Genomic DNA, 18,876 nt, shown 5'->3' on the forward strand with positions numbered 1-18,876 from the left:
GTTCTGCTGGTGCTCCTAAATGTCACTGGTCATGTGAAGATGTTGTCGTTTGTCTACCTTTTTCTTCACCCGTGACTGGTTTGTATATGGCTTGATTATGGCATGCGGGCGTTTAACTGTTATTATTTGTGTATTTGTTTCCCTCTTCTCTGGTTACAGCAGAGGGAACGAAAACGAAGTAGCCAAAATTGTGGAAGAGGTTGGGGAAGCAAAAAAAAAACAAATGTGATAAGCAAAGTGGGCAAACGATAATTGTTTTTCTTTTTTCGCAAAAGGGAATGGGCGGTGGCTAGCACAGAGGCGAGATCGTAAGAGGAGGAAGAGGAAGGGGGAAAATAGGTTGCTGCTGGCGCCTCCGACCGGCTCGATGCAAAAGGGCTTTTTGTTGTTGTTGTTGGTACGCTTTATTTCTCTCTTGCTTTCCTCGTGCTTTGGGAAGCGCAGCGAAAGAGGAAAAAAAAATAAGGAATATTCAGCGTTTCTTGTTTTATATTATTATTATTTTTGATATTATTTATTACAAGGGAATGAAGAGGGTACATGATATACATATTATCAAGTGTGTAAGCAGACGGTCCGCCGTCACCTGCGCATGTTTAGCGGCTCTGCACTCCCACTTCGGTCAAAGTGTCGTGCAACTCCAGTCGTCACACGAGAAAAGGGCCGTTTGTTTGGTGGGAAATGACATCTTTTGTGTGTGTGTGTATGTGTGTGCCTTCGGGTGGTTGTTTCCTTTTTTGATTTTCGTCTGCTTCCTAATGGCAGTTCCGTGAGCGGACTGGAAGGTACGCATTTTTTTTTTTCATTTCTTCTTTCAGTTCAGTTGTTCGTTAATTGCCCCTGTTTGTTGACATTCACTTCTTCTTCTTCCACCTACACTCCTCCTGCCTTACCTGAATGTCTTGACCACTTTCCACACTGCCATTGCAGTGGAACTGAACTGTGGCCCGCTAAACGTGTTTCACACATTTTCTCTTTCGGGATGTTTGTCTTGTTAGTGCGCTGTGATATGGTTGCTCTTTCTTTTTTTTTCTTTTTTGTTAATCCCGTTATCAACCCTCCGCACAAGCCCAAGCACAAGAAAAAATAAAACAAGCGGCATGAACGCATGCAACAATAATACTGGCGGCGCCAGTCCTGCAGTCAGGTCGTACGACGGTCCAACAGGTGATGTAAATATAGCATTCCTTCACCTGGTGGAGAAGCAACTTCTTCCTGTCGCACTCGGATGCGGGGAGGGAAAACACTCACAAAATTCATTAATGCCTCCTTCAGTCATTGAGAACTCAGCCATTTACAGGGCAGTGGTTAACTACGCACGAGAAGAGGCTGCCCGTAAGAGCAACGATGGTGACGGGCCGCATCCTCACAATATTGGCCGCGAAGGAAGGAATAACGAGGGAAAAACATCTGCCGTGGCGGGGACAAATGCGACACCTGCCGTAAAGGTATCGACAACACTGCTGGAAACCGCAGGCGTACCGGCAGCAGCGGCGCGTAGGGGTGTAATTCCGCGTGACCCTCTTCTTCTTCGCAAACTTCGTCGACAGCAGCAATCCCAGCTGCAGTCAGGCACTGGAATGAGTGGTAAAACAATTACTTCCTCGGTGCCGACAGCCATTCACGGAGGTTATGGCGAGGAACGCCACTGCAGCAGCAGCAGCGGCAGCAACACCGTTAGTAAAGGGAGTACCGAAGAAAACATGTTCCGTCAAGAAGTACAAGTCGGTTTGCATTGGAGCAAACGACCACTAAAGGCGATGACATCTACTGGGTGGGACGTCTTCCGTCAACAGATAGGCATTCGCATAGAAGTTGTGGCTCGCCGCCGCCACGGTTCCTCCGTCACTGGCAATATCAACAACAGCGGTGGTGCTGGTGCTAGAAATTCTTTAGCCACCGCTTTCAGCGGTGAAGCATTACAACCCATACGCTGCTGGGAGGAAGCCCGTCTGCCTTTGGCACTTGGTACGGTAGTGGCTCGGCGATTCCTTCTGCCAACACCCATTCAGTCGCAGTGCGTCCCGGTAGCCCTGGCACCTTCTGGTGTCGATGTTGACGCATCCCCACCATTGGGAAGCGGACGGATCGATGTACTTGCTGTAGCTGAGACGGGAAGCGGGAAAACAGCTGCTTACCTCATTCCATTGCTCGCGACAATTGTGTCTCCCCCGTCGCGGCTCAAAGGTGACCGCAGCGGGAAGACAGGTGACGACGGTGGTAACAGCAGCGCTTTTAGGAAATGTGACGAGGATCGATTTGCATCCCAGGGTCCGCTGGCGCTCGTGGTGGTTCCCACGCGTGAGTTGGCTGATCAAATAACGCGAGAGGCACAACAGTTGGTGAGCGGAATTCCAGACAACGAAATGAAGTCGCTGCTGCAGCACGAGCGCCCCGTTCTCGTGCCTTCCACTGAAGGGAAGCGGAGCAACGACTCACCATATAATGCACTGGATGAAATACGTGTTGTGAAGATTGTTGGGGGCGAGCGGGCAGATGCACAGTACGAGGAACTACTAGCCGGGGCTCATGTTGTGATCGGAACTGTGGGACAGCTCGAGGCATTGCTACTGCAGCGTCTATTGGCACTTGGAAGTGTAGGCATCGTTGTGATGGATGAGGCGGATCGCATGCTCATTGAACAGCAGCAACAACAGAGTCTTATTGCTGTGTTAGAGCGTTGTCCGCGGCCGCGGCAAACTCTCATGTTCACCGCAACACTTGGTAGTGTGTGCGAGGGGATTGCAAATAAGTATTTTTCACTCGATGGATACGTCGTGGTGCGTGTGCCGCACAGCTGCTCCACCATCGTGCAAGCGTTTGAAGTGGTGCCGAGTGACCCGGATACGTCGTCGACGGTGGAGTTCCATGACAAAGAGGGAAATAAGGAAGTGAAAGGAGATGATGGAAGAAAAGCTCCGGCAACGGAAGGTAAGAAAAATGGGAAAGGGGGACCACAGGTAAGTGAGAGGCGTAGGAACCCATTGGTACACCCTGTAAAGTTTTCCCGTCTTGTTAATTACTTGGTGTACGCCACGCCACCCATTGTGGTGTTTGCCAATGAGAAACGGACGTGCGATGCCCTAGGTAACGAGTTGAGTGCTGAGGCTTCACGGCTCATGAATTTGGCGGACACCTTCCCACTGGAAACCCTCGTTGGTGAGACACCGAAAGCACTTCAGGCACACAAGACTCAGCGGTTGCCTCGGCATGGCCAGTCCTCACCGCCTTTTGACAATCTGCGCTCCGTGGCAGTCGTCCACTCAGAGCAGTCGCAGGTGCAGCGGCAGCGTCTCGTCGACGCTTTTCGAAGCGGGGGGCGGCGGGTATTGATCACAACCGACTTGTTAGCCCGCGGTCTGGACGTGCCAAACGTCATGTTGGTGATAAATTACGATATGCCCTCCGTAGTTCAAGCTTTGAGCAGTGATAATGCCAGTCGAAGTGACGGTGAAGAGGGGGCGGTACAGAGGTATATCCATCGTGTGGGGCGTACAGGTCGCGCAGGTGCAAGTGGCGTGGCGGTGTCCCTTGTAGCGCTTCCGTCAGCACTTGTTCAGAGGGCACAGCAACACCTTTCCCGTAAAGGCAATAAAAGTGGCTTCAGTATCGGTGGGGACGGGACGAATAAGCAACGCAGCGGTGGTGGTAACGATTTTGTGCTGGGAAATGCGTCACCAGTGACTGACACGTGGTCCTCTGAAAAATCCCGGGCGCAGAAACGGGACCGGTGTGAGCTGACAGGATCGAGAGCAGACGCGGACACCGAAGATCTGTTCCCGGAATTGCAACAAGACGATGGAGAATATAACGACAGTGATGAAGATGGCAATGTTGATGGCGGGGGTGACCAGGGCCGACCGTATGGACGCAATGGGAGGGCAAAAGGTGAGGAATCGCTGACACGGCAGCGCACGGAGGGAAAGCAAGCTACGAACCACGCGCGGAGTCTGTTTCAATCTGATGAGGCGGTGTTACAGCCGCTCTGGGCTTTTCTCGTAAGCTGTGCTGAGGCAAACTGCACAACACCCGCGATCGGCTCCGACATCATCCAACAGCAAAAGTGCCGTCAGATTCAGATTCCTTCCGTGCTCGCAGCCCTCATGCAGGCGTGTGCTCAGCGCTCCCCGCATGGCACCATCACAACTTAACGTATTACCGTTTTCCCTCTTCCAGCTGGTATTTGTCTAAAAGGAGAGGGAAAGCGGGGTGCGCCCGTCTGTGCGGGTGCGGGTGCGGAACTCTTTTCGGGCAATATGCCGCAGAAGGTACCATATTTTAGTACTTTGATGGTGGGTGTACTTACGCTCCGCGCTTCCGAAACCTGATGCGTACCGCCTCCCTCTGACCATTCTTATCAAAAGGAAGAAAAGTAATGGAGAAGAAGGATGCGTATATAGGAGTGTCATGTGGTTTTTGCACTATGAGCGTGGCGCACACAGTTGACTTTTTTTGCTCGCCCCCTCGTTGCATATATTTCCATCATTGCATTTTCTTTTATTTGCTCCTATGGTTTTTCTCACTCCACCCTTCATGCCTTCAATCGCTTTGCGTCACTAACTTAGTAGGAAGGGGGAAAACCGGGGGACGTCCGGCTACGTGTACTACCCTACGAGCATAAGAAGAAACTCAGAGGAGCACCGATTAAAACGGGGGAGGGGGTACAGTTAAAGAAGGTTGGTTGTCGTTCTGTCTTTTCAGATGGAGCAATATCAATCCCAATCCCATCCACAACAGCAAAGCCAGCAGGTGTGGAATTCGCTTGATGACCGCGTGGAGTTTTTGCTCCGGCGCGTAGCAAAACTCACAGAGCAGCGCCAGCACATTGCACAGGATATCGCACGCAGTGTTATAGCCGATGGCGGAAGCCTCTCATCCAGTATCGAGGAAATCAAAGCTGTCTCGTATGGTCTGCTTCCGCAGTTTGCCGATCGCGGGGCTGGGCTCGCACGACACATCGCTATAAGTGCCTCTTTGGCGGAGTCAAGTTCCAGACGGGTAAAGCAGTTAGACTTCCTTCTTAGCCGCGTGCGGGCCGCGCGAATGGTTGCGGACTCCCTGCAGGAGATGAGACGGTCGGTTATAGCGGTGCAAACCATGATCGATCGCGATGAATTGGAGAGTGCTGTGCAGTTGATACGTAAGTACGAAGGGGCAAGCGGAAAATTGGGTGGCCGCAGTGTGTCAGCTCGCATTCTGCTACGTGAAGAGGAGGGAGAGGATGAACACGGTGAGGAAGTGGTGAGCGGCGTGGAGGAGGAGGAGGAGGAAGAGGAAGAAGTGCAGCCGGCGGTGAAATTATCATCCGATGAACAAATGGAAGAAAGAAAAGAGACAGTGTCGGCAGTAACCGTTGGGGAAACGCTTCAAACGCAGGGAATAGGTGATGAGGGCGGTGTCCTCGCCTCCACCTCATCGACTGCTGGAGGCCACGAAACAGCGGCTGAACCGCGGGTAAAGGCAGCTGCAAAAATGAGGAGGAAGGGTACTTGGAAAAAGGGCTCCAGTGGTTGCGATGAATACGGTGGAAGAGCCGCACACAATGATAACGACGTCACCGCTAATCGCGGGGAGGTTGACGATGAGGTGGATCGCATTATCGTAAATGCCCGGCAGACGGTTCGCGAAAAACTCATGAAGAGGTTCTACTCAGCAAAGGTTGTCAACGACAAGCAGACAATAATGGACACTGTGCGGCTGCTTACGCTTCTCGGGTTTCGCGACGAGTGTTGTTGCATGTACTGCTCGTGGATGTGCGAACATACCATTGTCGCACTTAATAAGATGGTTGAGCGTGAACTGCGAAAGATCGATGACCCAAATGAAGCGGGCATGAGCCATTTAGCGTTGGTCTCTGCGGGGCTTGACTTGGTGGTAGCAACCTTCGAAAATGAGGAGGAGTTTGTTCTCGAAACGTTTGGGGATGCTGGACTTCTCTTGCTTCTGACGGAGCTACACAGCCGGTCAACAAGTCAATGTGTGCCTGTGCTAAAAGACTTCCTGAAGAAGCGACAGGAGGTACTGCAGGCGGTAGACTGTACGAATAACTCTCCGTCACCTCGTGGGGAAAGTAATGATAACAGTGGCAGGAGTGCTGTCACCTCACCGCGTCAACCCCGTGCCCTTCAAAGTCGCGGTACAACACTGGATCCGCGTCGTACAGATCAAATATTGGAGGAGATGTCCCATCTCGTATCTTGCTACCATCTTTACTGGACCTTTGCTCAGTCCAAGCAGCAGGAGTGTACTCAGCGGGTGCGAGAGAAGGAGGGAGGAGCACGAGAACAAAACGATGGTATGAATCAGTCGGCAGACTCCCTGTGGTCCTCGCGGGATAACCCTCTCATGACTGCTGTGCAAGAGATACTTGCCATTTTTGTTCCCCTTCAGACGCATTACTTTGAAGCCGCGTTCCACCAAGTACTGCAGATACAGTTAGACGCCATTAATGCCAGCAGCCACGAACACCCAATGCCTTCAACTACGGCTGCCGTAACTGCAGGCAATAACAGCACGAAGCAACAGGTGGGGTACGGATCCACAACCTCAAACAAGGCAGCAGCAACTTTGATGACCGGATTGGCTGCGGCCATATATAATTCTACAACATCGGGAAGCAGTGCCAACACCGGTGGCAATGATGCCAGTGGTATGGTTGGTGCCCTTGTCAGCAGTAGCGTAAGTGGTGCTGGGAACAACTCAGGGATTGCCGTGATCGATGAAGACTTTCTTAGTTCCACCAGTAGTCAACAGTTGGCGCCGATCACACTTCCAGACGATGTCTTCTACTTTCTCCGTATATCCTTGCATCGGGCGGTGAACACAAAGTCCACGCAAATTATTTCGGCGGTTTTCATTGCCTGCGGAGAACTTGTCCAGTCCCAACTAATCCCCACTCTGAACAGGTATACTACACTGCCCCACACCACACAGCTCCAAAAACTTCAAACAGTGCACCAACAGCGGGCACAGCAGCAGCAAGGACACAACTACCTGTATACTGTCCCAACTCGCATTCTGCGCTGGACAGCGGCAACACAGTGTACGATCACATATATACGTCGCTTTGCAGACGAGTTGCGGCAGCTTTCGCGCTCGCAATTCAGTGGAAAGGATGTGCTACGCTTCTCGGAACAAGCTGATGATATGGACGGCACTGCCCGTGAGTTATCCACAGGAATACAACAAAAGCTAGAGGACTATGCGGAACGGTGTTATCAGGCGCACCTCGCGCGGCATATCGAACCATTTGCCACACTCTCTTACGAAATGACAGAGGATGTGTTTTATCAATATGAACTAAGCGACCCATGGGTGCAAGCGTTCATCGCCGCAGCAGATGCTGCTTTAGCACACTTTGATACCTATCTTGACCCACGCTCCTTCGACTTGCTGCTACTGGCCCTTGTCAAGCGTGTCGTATCGGTGGCGCGTTCGTTGCTTCTCCGCAAGTCCATCAGCGCCTATGGCGCACTTCAGGTGGACCGTGAGGTGCGGACATTCCGCACCTTCTTTACTGGTCGAGCGCATGAGGAACAGCTGCGGGAGCCTTTCATTCAATTGATGGACATGACAGCGCTGCTACTTTTGGATCACCCACGCGAGGCGGAGCAGAAACAGGACCAGAAGGCGTTTCAAGGCGGGGGGTTCATATACGGTGGCAACGAGCTTACGCCGGATGAGAAACGCCGTGTTCTTCGCTGCCGCGTGGAGTTCAAGCAGGAGGATATTGACCGCCTTCGATTGTAGGGGTGCTTGCCACTCCTGTGGTTACTTCAGTGCATTTCGGGTGAAGGGGGGGAGGTGCTTTTTTTTTTCTTGAGCCTTGGTGGAATCCAATGACAAAAGGCACAATGCTTATCAGATTTTGCATTACCGAAGGCGCGGGGGCGCCTTTGTTGTCAATGCTCTTAGTGCTGCTGTTGGTTTCGTTCTGATTCGTCAGCCGCCGTTGGCATCCGCATTTGCCGTTCCGATCGCATGGGTGAAACGGATTGAGTGTTCCCGTGTTTGCGTTTGAATATCTGTTAACACATATGTGACCACGTGTCTGTGGCTGTCCCAGCACGGTAGCTTCGCTTCGTAACACGCTACTGATGCCGTCACTTCGTTAGGTCACTGCTGTTTCTTTCTTCCTGTTGATTTACCCTTCTTTTCCGGTTGTGAACACGAACTACGGGAATGCTTGCACCTGTGAATCTATCGAAACGATAAGTGCTCACTGCAGATAGGGTTGTAAGTTTAACCGCTCCATAAAACTCTATTGCAAACTTAACGAGCCAGTTAAGGGAACCAACTAGACCAGTCCTAGTTGTTCACTCCACCGCGGTTCGAAGATCCTGGGAGGCGTTGCGCTCTGCAAACACCGCGGCGCAAGGAAATTATCAAGCCAATTACAGGCACACACGTATTTGGCTACCTTTACAGTGGGACAAACATTATAGCAGTTTCCCTCATCAGCCCATGCCAAACAGTGATCACAGCTACAGCTACGGCTACGGCTACAGTGGTAGCAGGGGTGGGAGCAACAGTGCCGGCGCTAAGCGGGAGCGCTCGACTAGTCCGAAGGGCAGCCACAATCGGCATTATCATCACGGCAGTTACCACCGCTATCGTGACTCCGATAGCGGCCGTTCATATCACAGTGGCCGAAGTGGTGACGAGCCGCAATACGTCATCGCAGCCTCCGCACCGTGTCTGCAGGTACCGTCCGACCTTCCCGTCGATGTCGCAGCCTTCATCGATCTTGTTGCATTTTACATCGTGCAAGGCGGTCCAACGGCGGAGGAGGAAATTATGCGACGGGAGGCGAACAACCATCACTTTGCCTTTCTGCGTGGCACGTGGAAGGATCCACAGCAGTTGTACTACCGCTGGCGACTGTACTCGTTGTTACAAGGCGATACGTTGTTAAAATGGCGAACGGAGCCGTTTCAGATTGAGCGGGGGAAAGATGCCTACGCATGGATCCCACCGCCGCCGATATCGAGTGGGCCAGAGTGCCTCCTTGGTGCCTGCACCGGAGGGCCTCGTGAAACGAAAGGTAAGCCCACAGACGGTAGTGGACGGAGTTCGAACGCCTCTGCAGTCGGCGCGGCGCGTCCGCAGCCGTCGGCCTTGTGGCTCTCGCGGATGTGCGTATCCGAGGGCACCTACTTTGTAGCGCTGGGGAAAGAGGAAGTGGAGAAGTGGGAGAAACTGCTCTCAATGGACCACATTGTGGAAGAACTGGGAGGAGTGGCGACTACTTCTACTACTACGACTACGGCTCCCCCTTCGTCATCATCGACTGCTGGATCCTCTGCCACCTGTTGTGGGATGACACTGGAGGAACGTATAGGTAAGTTAGCTGCGTCGTTGCTGAATGGTGAACGCATAGCGGAGCGCATGGTATTCGCAGTTGAGCACCAAAAGGCCGCACTGCACTTGATGAGCTTTATCCTTGATGAAGTCGTACGGCTAGCCTACGCATCTGCCGACGCAGCAAGGGGGAACGGCAATACCAACACCACGGTCGCTGCGAGGACAGGGAGTTGCAGTAGCGGTGGAAATTCATGTAGAAACCCTGCTTTTCTCGCTGCCGCCCGCTGCTGCATGTGCTTGTCATACCTTTTTACGCTGAATGATATTGGAAGGAACGGTGGGGCACACCCGCTGTTAGATGAAGATGTGGCCAATATGGTGGCATCACACGGTGGTCATCAAGGCGGGGGCGCAAATAAGCCAGCGGGCAGTGGGAATAATAGTAGGGGAACGAGTGCGGACCCTTCACTTGTGCCTCCCGCTTCCGTACTTGCAAACACTTCGGCACGTGGACCGCTGCCATTAATGCCATTACCCAACACAGCGGTTATAACGCCTACAGCCGCCAGCCATAGTGTGCGTGCACTTAACCGTGCTGTAGAGAAAATCATGCCCACACTTATTGAAGCCACGTTGCTTGTGGCGCTCAACACGGTTCGGCAATATGGATCACTGCAGGTGGTTAAAGCATTGGACGCTGACAAAAATGAAGAGAAACCCCCCGGAGTGGAGGGGACGGAAGGAATTCTACCGATGGGTACTGACCATACCGCACACCTGCATGTGCAGGCCCGGATATCGACCACAGCCGTTTCCGCTGATGTTATGGACTTGAGGAAAGAGGATCGAGACGCCGTCTGCATGATTGGTCTGTTGCTTTTGTCGTGGTTGAAGCAGCTGTGCTCCTCGTGGTCCGATGGTGATGTGATCGGCAGCCGCTGTTGGAGTACGCTGGCGTCGAAATATAATTTTCTGGTGTCGCAGACGATTGAAACAACGTAGTTTCCGTGCTAATTTATTCATTTTCTTTGGGGGGGGGGGGAGTGGCGGCGCTTTTTAAAAAAACAATGAGGTGCTTGTATACATGTGCTTTTCTGGGATCTTCTTCACGTTGACATGTGGCATGGAGCTGTCGTTTGCCTTCAACACCCCTGTTGCGCCTATACCGGCATTGGATTGGGAGAGGGAGAGGGAACTCAACGCGTTTTTCCGATATACGTGTACGGACTTGACGTGAGGTTGGCATGTAGAGATGAAGAGATGGGAAAGTCGAGTTTGCGTATCAGACTAGGGGGACGATCTCGTCAAGTGGAAGAGGAAGGAAACACTAAAGCATGGCAGCGCAAGCGGCAATCCGGCCGGATATTGCGGGTTTTTTTTTTCTCCTAACAATAAAAGAAAATATTGTTATCTGATTGCTTTCTCCCTTTCACTCACCCAGGACAGCTGCATTTTACCGTCTCTTTACTCTTATAGCCCCTAAATAGATTAGAAGTGACGCTCACAGGCGCATAAGCGCAAACGTATACACACACACATATATATATATATATATCACTTATTTAGGCAACAGTGTTGATATAAGTACATAGATACGTACCATACCGAATGCATGTCGGTGCGGAACCCCCTTTGATCCCTCTGACGTCGCCCTCTCTCTTCGTTTCATCGATCCCGCATTCCAGCGAGCATTCGCCGACGTTGGGAAGCGACGGTTCCGAAAATCGATGTTCGGATGTTGATTTGAAGCATTTGAGTCTTCGTGTACGTTCGGTGTTGCAGGCTGGGAAACCACCCTGGCGCTGCCCTCCTGTAAACGGGTTATTGTCCGGTGCGGAAGTTAATCGCTCGCCACCGCCTTCCGCACCTCCTCTCGTTCGCCGTGTGGTTCACCGCCGCGATGATTCACGTGAATGTGACACGAGTGTCACTGGTTGCCATATGAACACCGATGGGGAGAATAACATTGGGGACGGTAATGTCGACAGCACCAACATGGTAGTGTGCAGTGATGAAACCCCTAGTGTCATAGAGAACAACAAGGGGCTGGTAAAAAATCACGATAGCGGTACCAACAGAGAGACTAACAGTGATGGCAGCGGCAATTTACATGTCACGGCGGGCAATGACAACAACGACGTTGCAATTTGCTTGGACAACGATGTTAGCTACATCAGCGGAAGCCCATACGGAACGATGGACGGTTGGCCTGCCAGTTGTGGCAGCCCTTCTGATGTTGGAAATCGCGAGAGGAATGCATTAAAGCGGCGTTTCGCCTTGGGAGAGGTGCTCGCCCCATCGCCGCTTCGGTCGTCCACTACTGCTGAAGTGGAGTCTGGTTATTATAACAGTCATCGCCAGCAGCGCCGCCTGATGGAACAGCAACAGCGGCGTCATCACTCGCAAAAGCGACGGCATAGAGAACGAGTGCACTCTGCCGACAAACAGAGTGGGCGAGAACGTGGAAAGGAGAAACAAGCACTGAATGACGCATTAAAGGTGCTCTACAACGCTGCTGCAGAAAAGATGGCTTCGGCCAGGCGTGCCACTAGCGCAAAGCACAGGTCCACTTCAGGGAATCATAGAAAAAAACTTACAGCCTCCGAGTCCTGCGCCGCCGTGCCTCGGCACCATGAGGTGAAGGATACCACGAAAAGTTATGAAACGCGCGATCCAGTGCGCCGTTCAAGGAAGCCCAGGGCTGATTTGGATGTCGCAACCATAGAAGCAGCAACGCGAAACAGAGAGCGCACCCGAACGTCCTCCTCCCGGCGCGGAACACTGAATGATGAGATATGCAACTTTATCAAGACGTACAGAGTGCATGTTCCCTCTCCTGCACTGACGTGGGTAGAGGTAGCGGCGCCGATGGTGGATGTAAGCGAGGATGAGGGAATAACATCCCCATCCAAGGTTCCTTCTGTTTCAACGGACTCATTGGATGTGGCAGTGGAAACGACGACCTTTACCATCACCGGAAAAAGTAATAAGCCAAAGGTGGTCGCGGGTGAAGGCACAACCAGTGGGGAGAACGGCGTTGACCGTGCTGACGCGGGAAAGAAAGAAGTAGTGAATGAATCCAAGACTAGCAGTGATCAAATTAACTCAGTATCGCTCCAAGTGGCAGTACCGAGTGCAAATCTCGGTCATTACACTGTGCGTTACATCAAAATGCAGGTGGAGAAGCAGCTGGGAGTGAGCGCTGCGCAGCAAGTTTTATATCTTGGTAGTGTGATGCTGCGCGATGATGTGCCACTTTCCTTCCTACATCCGTCGATGCCCATTTACATGGATCACGACGAAAGTAACACGCAGAAGGTAACCGAGGAGGAAGCAGAAGAGAACAGCGGCAACCCAAGTGGTGGATCTGCTTCGCTTGAAGGACATGGTAAGGAGCAAACACAGTCACAAGAAATTGAGCCGCCGCAGCAAGAGTTGCCTTTACCGGAAGCACTTCAGCAGCTGGAGCAGTTACAAGTACTACAGCAACAACAGGTACTAGAGAATTTGAAGGGATTGCAACTTTTTCAACAGAAACCCGAGGTGCAACAACAACAACAGCAACAGCAACAACGGTCTGTTTCGCAAAGTCCAACGCCACTCTCACGGCTGGGTACTCTTACGGGCTCTCCAATGCGCCCGAGACGCCCAGCGCCTTCACCCTTCACTGCTGCACCGGCGGCGGAAAGTCAGCGTAGCGTAAGTGAATCCGGAGCCCTGCGGGTGGTGGGAAGCATAAGCGCCCAAACCCCACTTAACGCTACTCAAACCTCATTGCGCAGCACCGGAAAGACGCCACCGGCCACGCCATTAATTGCTGTGGCCGCTTCTGACAAGCATGAAGGAAGTGACCCACAAACCCAACCTCTAGAGGAGCTGTGCGACAGCGGGGAGATGTTAGAAGATGTCATCTCGAGTACGATTGAGCAAATGAAAATGCTTGAGAGTATCCAACGAAGCTTCCTGAAGTCTTAATGGGCCTTGCAACTGCCGCGGGTTTGCATGTCTCAACTGTTATTTGGCCGTTCATGGGAAATATTTCTCCGGGTTTGTGATCCTTTTTTTTTTTTCTTTTCTTTTTTTTCGCCACGAAAAACACATAGATGTGGTACATTGTCAAGCGAAAAATGAACGTGGTTGAGGGGTGAGGGTGTGAGACCCTGCACAAAAATACCTAAAACTTGTTATAGGGTAGGAAGCATGTGAGATTTCTTCTACGTCTGCATTTAGTTGAAATTGGTGTTGTTCTCTGTGGACATCCGCACCACCCGCTAGTTTTTCTTTCCTGTGTTTGGTGCGATTAGAATAAATGCTGCGCGGATACTTCTACTCTTTCAGGCGAGATGTCACTGTCGTTGTTGTTGTTTTTGCTTAACCCTATTCCTATCATGGCCCATCATTTTGTCGTCGTCGTCGTCGTCGTCTATTTTTCGCCTTTGTGTTTTTTTTCTTTTACCGTTGCTCACGATTCTTATTATACCGCACGGTATTGTTTAATTTCTCGCATCTCTACCTGCTTTGCTATGAATATACTCTACTTTTTTTTCTTTTTGCGTCGGGACCACAGACACACATGAATGGTGAAAAAGAAGAAAGCGATTACTGCGTAATAACCGGAAGTCAAAGTAATATTGCCGTGGCCTTAACTGGTAATCACTATGCTTCCTCCTTGTACCTTATTGTTTTGTATTTTGGTTTTTTTCCTTTAGGAAGAAAAATGTTTATCTTACTAACCGTTGTAGGGCCAAATGTTTAAACTCGAAAACACGTTCACATTCATTATTTCGTACTGGGCGTCAATAATTATTTTACCCTCGACTCCCACGTGATGCTGGTGGACATAAATGGCGGGTACCGTGGCGTCAAGGGAAAAGAAGGAAACACTCAATGAGCTTTTGTGTACCTGTGTGCATTAGGGGAACTAATAATATATGAAATAAATGACCTAACCTGTTGGTAGAGGTGAAGTGGGTGCAGCAGCAAATGAATGATGAATGATGATGATGATGATGATGAGGAAGCTGCGAAGAAGGAAGTTACTGAGGTGGCGTCTCCTTTAAAGAGGTGAAGTGATTGTGCGACTACATGTGTGTTTTGAGCACTTGATGGCGGTAATGGTCTGTGGGCTGCGTCTGCATGTACCAGTGCAATATCTTATCATTTGCTAGCGAATAAAGAGATATATTTATTTATTTAAATGCGCTCTTTGTCTGCTTTTCTTTTCCCCGTTCTCTTCCTTTTGTGACATAACAACACACATAAACATACGCGTGTATTTAGTAGTCGTACAGGATACTAGAAACAAAGCGAAACGCGATAGTGAACCTAGGAAGTATTTCTTATATATTTTTGTGTATATTGGCAGGGTCCGCTGCGCACAGCCTAGCGCTAAGAGTTTTTCCCCGCTACCTCTCTTTCCCTCGCCCTCTCTAGTCTACTCGCTCAGTGTCGGAAAAGAAAAAAAAACAAAAGAAAACCCTACCGCTAATCCCCATTATCTTTCTTTGATTCGTAATGGGGAAGTCGGAGGGTATTCGCGTGTTCCTCCGCATCCGTCCGGCCGCGAAGGGTCTTCCGCGTCCCCTTAACGGTGTTGGTTCTGTACGGGGTGCTGATGACACGCAAAACTACTCCGTGGAGCATACCTTTGAACACTCCACCGTCCGCTTCCACGTGGACCGGCGGACAGACGCAGATGTGGTAAACAACACTCGAGAGGATTTTACCTTCACATTCCGCCGCGCCTTTGAGCCCAATGCTACGCAGGCGGATGTGTTCAACACCGTGGCAAAAGACTGCGTGTTAGCCGCACTCGATGGCTACAACAGCACCGTTTTTGCCTACGGTCAAACGGGTAGTGGCAAAACGCATAGCATTACGGGTGGCGCGGAGAGTTACGAGGACCGAGGTATCATCCCGCGTGCGCTGGCCCTGTTATATGAGGAAATTGCGCGGCGGCAGCAACAGGAGGGGACGTACAGCGTAGCCATCTCTTACCTGCAGATATACAATGATAAGGGACAAGACCTCCTCAATCGCGGCCACGACGCGCGAAAGTTGGAGGACCTCCCTGTGGTGACTATTCACGATGGCGGAAGTGATAGCGATGAGGTGGCACTCCGTGGTTTAGCGCAGCACTCCGCCGCAACCCCAAAAGACGCGCTGAACCTGTTGTTCCTCGGCGATACAAATCGGCTTTACTGTGAGACGCCCATGAACAAAACGTCGTCCCGCTCGCACTGCGTTTTTACCATCTACCTGGAAGCAAGACCACATGGAGCGTCGGTAGTGCGCCGCTCCAAGCTTCACTTCGTAGATTTGGCCGGTAGTGAACGGGTGGCGAAAACGGGCGTTAGCGGGACAGTGCTCACAGAAGCCAAATATATTAACCTTTCGTTGCACTACCTCGAGCAGGTCATTATGGCGCTTAGTGAGCAGGCCAATGGTCGACGTGAGCACGTTCCCTTCCGTAACTCCTTCATGACGATGGTGTTACGGGATTCATTAGGACCAAACTGCAAAACTAGTATGTTGGCCACCGCCCATCCTGCTGTGGATCAACTACCCGAGACGATTAGCACATGCCGTTTTGCACAGCGCGTGGCTCTCATCAAGCAAGATGCGCATGTCAATGAAGAAGTGGACCCACACGTCTTGGTGCGCAAACTGAAGGCGGAACTGCAGCAGATGCGTGACCGGTTAGCCTTCTATACCAAAGACGGTGGGGGCGCACCTGACCGTGACCTGAGTGATGATGAAAAGCTGCGATGTGAAGAAATGGTGAAACGGTTCATCGCCGCCACAGATGGGAATGCAAAACTTGAGGGATTCGACGGCGATTTGGCCCGCATTTATTATTGTTTTGATGTGTTGAAACGCATGTTGGCGGAAGGGGGTGCAGGTGTCAGGGTTGGCGGCTGTGGCGCAGGTAGCAGTGGAGGACTCAGTGAACAGCAACAACAACAGCTTGATATGTACCGTTCCCGTGTGGACGCTCTTGAACTTTGTGTGAAGCAGAAGGAAAATGAAATGAACATGCTCTTCGACGCGCTGCAGAAGGTGCACAGGGCAAAGTATAATGCTGAAACCCAGACGGGAGCAGACGATGGTGAAAGTAGTAACTACGCAAGTCGCACTAAGACTGCACCCGGAACCGGAGGATCAGTAGAGGGGGGCCATGCAGCACCGTTTCAGAAGCCCCTGGGCCACCCATCAAATGGAGCTCACATGTACGCTAGCGCCGCTGCTGCTCAGCAGCCCCACGGTATGAACGTGGTTGAGGCGGGTCACTCAAGCAACGCCGGCAGCATCAGATATGACGGTCAGGACTCACCACAGGCGCTTCGTCGCATGGCCTGTGAGCGCCTCGCACCAGCCGAAGTCACAGCGGTGGATGAGTTCTTCGAGAAACAACAACAGCTTAACGAGGTATATGATCTTTCTTCCCTTACGGACGCGGAGTTGCTTCAGGACCGCGCCACTGCTTTCGAAGCATTCAGTCGCTCCTATCGCCAGTGTGCACAAATGGAGTCCAACAAGCAGGAACTTAAGGCTCGCTACGAGACGTGTAAGACTACAGCACGACAGTTGAATGAAGTAGTCGACCAGATCCGGAAACTGAAGGGCTGCATCCAGCGGCTGCGTGCGGAAAGAGTTTTGCAGGGAGTGGAGGAAGTGGACGAGGCGGAGCGTAACGCGTTGGAGGAATTGGCAGCACATAAAACGTCATATAATGATCTTGCAGCCTCATTGCGGCAGCAGAAAGAGTCTATTGATGCCATGCATCTCTTCATGAAGCGCGCTCAAGAGCAACTGACAAAAGACTTTGAGGATTGGCTTCAAATTAGGCAGAAGCAGCTTATCATGGCCGTCAAAGCAGGGGGCTATAAGAATGCTGACAGCAGTGGTAGCAGTAACGGTGTTAGCATTGCTAGCAATACCACAACAATGAGCAACAACATTGCCACCCCACAGGTTAATCCCACTACAACGGCGGCGGTGACGACAGCAACAATACCGCCCCCGACAGAAAAAGCACCACCAACGGCTGCGGCAGCGTCGCCAGGGCGGCCAACATGTTTTAAGCCTCGTCTCAACTTCTTACAGGAGCAAATGCAGTCGAAACAGCAACTAGGTGAACAGAAACCAGCTTCGGCGTCGATGCCGGACTTACCACCGTTGCGGGAGGGACTGTCTTCGAGACGATCGTGGGGTTGTGATGGCGGCATGCAGTTACGTGGCGGTCTTCTTCACACCGGTGGCTTGGGAAGTGCGCCCACCCACACGAGGGCTTCTAGTGACACGGAGTGCGGCCGGTTGCACCACTCCGTCCCTGCCACACTGTCGCAGCAGAGCACACCAAATAACAGGTTGGGTCAACCATCCACCATGGTCCCTCTCGGCGGGTCGGCACTCCGGAATGGCTGGACTGGTGGTTCAAGCAGCGGTGCCATTAACGACAATAATGGGAACGGCTACGGAGTTACCTCTGGAATTAGCGCGGGAGGGGCGGGGCTTGATGCACCGAATCCATATGCACCTGAGTATCGATCGACAGGTGATCCAGCTGCTGACAAGCAGTTGGCGGAGCTGTACAAGGCTCGCGATGCTCTCAGATTACAGCTGGACCCCCCTCAATAGCTAAGATAGAAGTTTCTGCACTCCACTCCCGGGGACGCCTTGAGTATTAGGTATGAGTTCAAACGGTATGCACGTACAGTGGGGTTAAACCATATTTATTTTTATACATATATATTTATGTATACTTACTTGGTGCCTTCAATGCGGTTGGAGGAGAAACGTCTCAAATGTCGGCTAACCCTTCATTCCGCTTCGCTTTAGTCTTCACCTCTGTCCCTTCTTACTTTCCTCCCCGTACACCACTATTATTTTCAGTGCCAGTGACAGTGCGAACTTACCAACGCTTTCCTTTTTTTTTTGCGGGGGAGGGGTGTAAAATGTGCACGACACCAATTAAAGTACTGGACAGCACGCAAGTAAGCACTCTGCATACGTGCCTATGTCCGATCCTTTTGCTAGGGCAGGTGAGCTTACAGAGGTATGCAGTTACGCTACTGGCTACGCATGAGTCTGTTTTTTCTTCTACTTTCGTATCGCTCCCCGTTCTTGGCTGCTGCGCCCACAACTTTTTCTTCCCCTTTCCTTTTCACCCATCTCTCATTGTCCACGTACGCATACATGTATTGCACGAGTGTACACAACAGAGTCCTGAAAGGGATTGGTGAGGAAACGAGTATTCCCCCTCAGGTCTTCGACACTGTGGCCGTCAGTAGGGCATTGCACAGGCGCGTGCTGAGACGCAACTATAAAATATCCAAAAGGTGGAGGATCGTAAAGTGTTTCTCATCTCCGTTGTTGCTGGAGCTGTTACTACCACTGGAAGCGAATTTAGCTTCTCCCTCTCTTCCTCAAGCAAACAAACCCTTACAGTCTGACAAGACGTGTTCGGAGACACAGTCAGAAACTGGTGAGGAGGCAGAAGCTTGGGAGAAGGAGAATAAGGGGGGAAAGAGAGAATAACGGAGTAGATAGATCGCAACAAGAAAAAAAAAA

General features: G+C 51.4%; 5 protein-coding genes and 1 pseudogene across 6 annotated transcripts; all 6 read left to right on the forward strand.

Annotated features, from left to right (window-relative positions):
* Window positions 1-367: 367 nt before the first annotated feature.
* Window positions 368-1,033, forward strand: TEOVI_000693700:pseudogene (annotated as a pseudogene). The gene is given in 3 exon segments: window positions 368-460; window positions 462-704; window positions 713-1,033. Coding segments are annotated over 3 exon segments (657 nt in total).
* A 67-nt stretch (window positions 1,034-1,100) lies between these two features.
* Window positions 1,101-4,151, forward strand: TEOVI_000693800 (ATP-dependent DEAD/H RNA helicase, putative; the record flags this gene model as incomplete). Its single annotated transcript, XM_067221168.1, has 1 exon — window positions 1,101-4,151. One exon carries the CDS (start codon window positions 1,101-1,103, stop codon window positions 4,149-4,151), a length of 3,051 nt encoding a protein of 1,016 aa, XP_067077269.1.
* A 550-nt stretch (window positions 4,152-4,701) lies between these two features.
* TEOVI_000693900 (COG4 transport protein, putative) lies at window positions 4,702-7,749 on the forward strand (the record flags this gene model as incomplete). The annotated part of the gene is made up of 1 exon (XM_067221169.1): window positions 4,702-7,749. One exon carries the CDS (start codon window positions 4,702-4,704, stop codon window positions 7,747-7,749), a length of 3,048 nt encoding a protein of 1,015 aa, XP_067077270.1.
* A 714-nt stretch (window positions 7,750-8,463) lies between these two features.
* Window positions 8,464-10,305, forward strand: TEOVI_000694000 (RNA-binding protein, putative; the record flags this gene model as incomplete). The annotated part of the gene is made up of 1 exon (XM_067221170.1): window positions 8,464-10,305. One exon carries the CDS (start codon window positions 8,464-8,466, stop codon window positions 10,303-10,305), a length of 1,842 nt encoding a protein of 613 aa, XP_067077271.1.
* Window positions 10,306-10,911: 606 nt separating this feature from the next.
* On the forward strand, window positions 10,912-13,278 carry TEOVI_000694100 (uncharacterized protein; the record flags this gene model as incomplete). Its single annotated transcript, XM_067221171.1, has 1 exon — window positions 10,912-13,278. The coding sequence occupies one exon, from the start codon at window positions 10,912-10,914 to the stop codon at window positions 13,276-13,278; it is 2,367 nt and encodes a 788-aa protein (XP_067077272.1).
* A 1,539-nt stretch (window positions 13,279-14,817) lies between these two features.
* Window positions 14,818-17,943, forward strand: TEOVI_000694200 (kinesin, putative; the record flags this gene model as incomplete). The annotated part of the gene is made up of 1 exon (XM_067221172.1): window positions 14,818-17,943. The coding sequence occupies one exon, from the start codon at window positions 14,818-14,820 to the stop codon at window positions 17,941-17,943; it is 3,126 nt and encodes a 1,041-aa protein (XP_067077273.1).
* Between the last annotated feature and the right edge of the window lie 933 nt (window positions 17,944-18,876).

Source organism: Trypanosoma equiperdum (genome assembly GCF_001457755.1).
Source record: "Trypanosoma equiperdum strain OVI genome assembly, contig: ctg_1337, whole genome shotgun sequence".
In the NCBI taxonomy this organism is placed as follows: domain Eukaryota; phylum Euglenozoa; class Kinetoplastea; order Trypanosomatida; family Trypanosomatidae; genus Trypanosoma; species Trypanosoma equiperdum.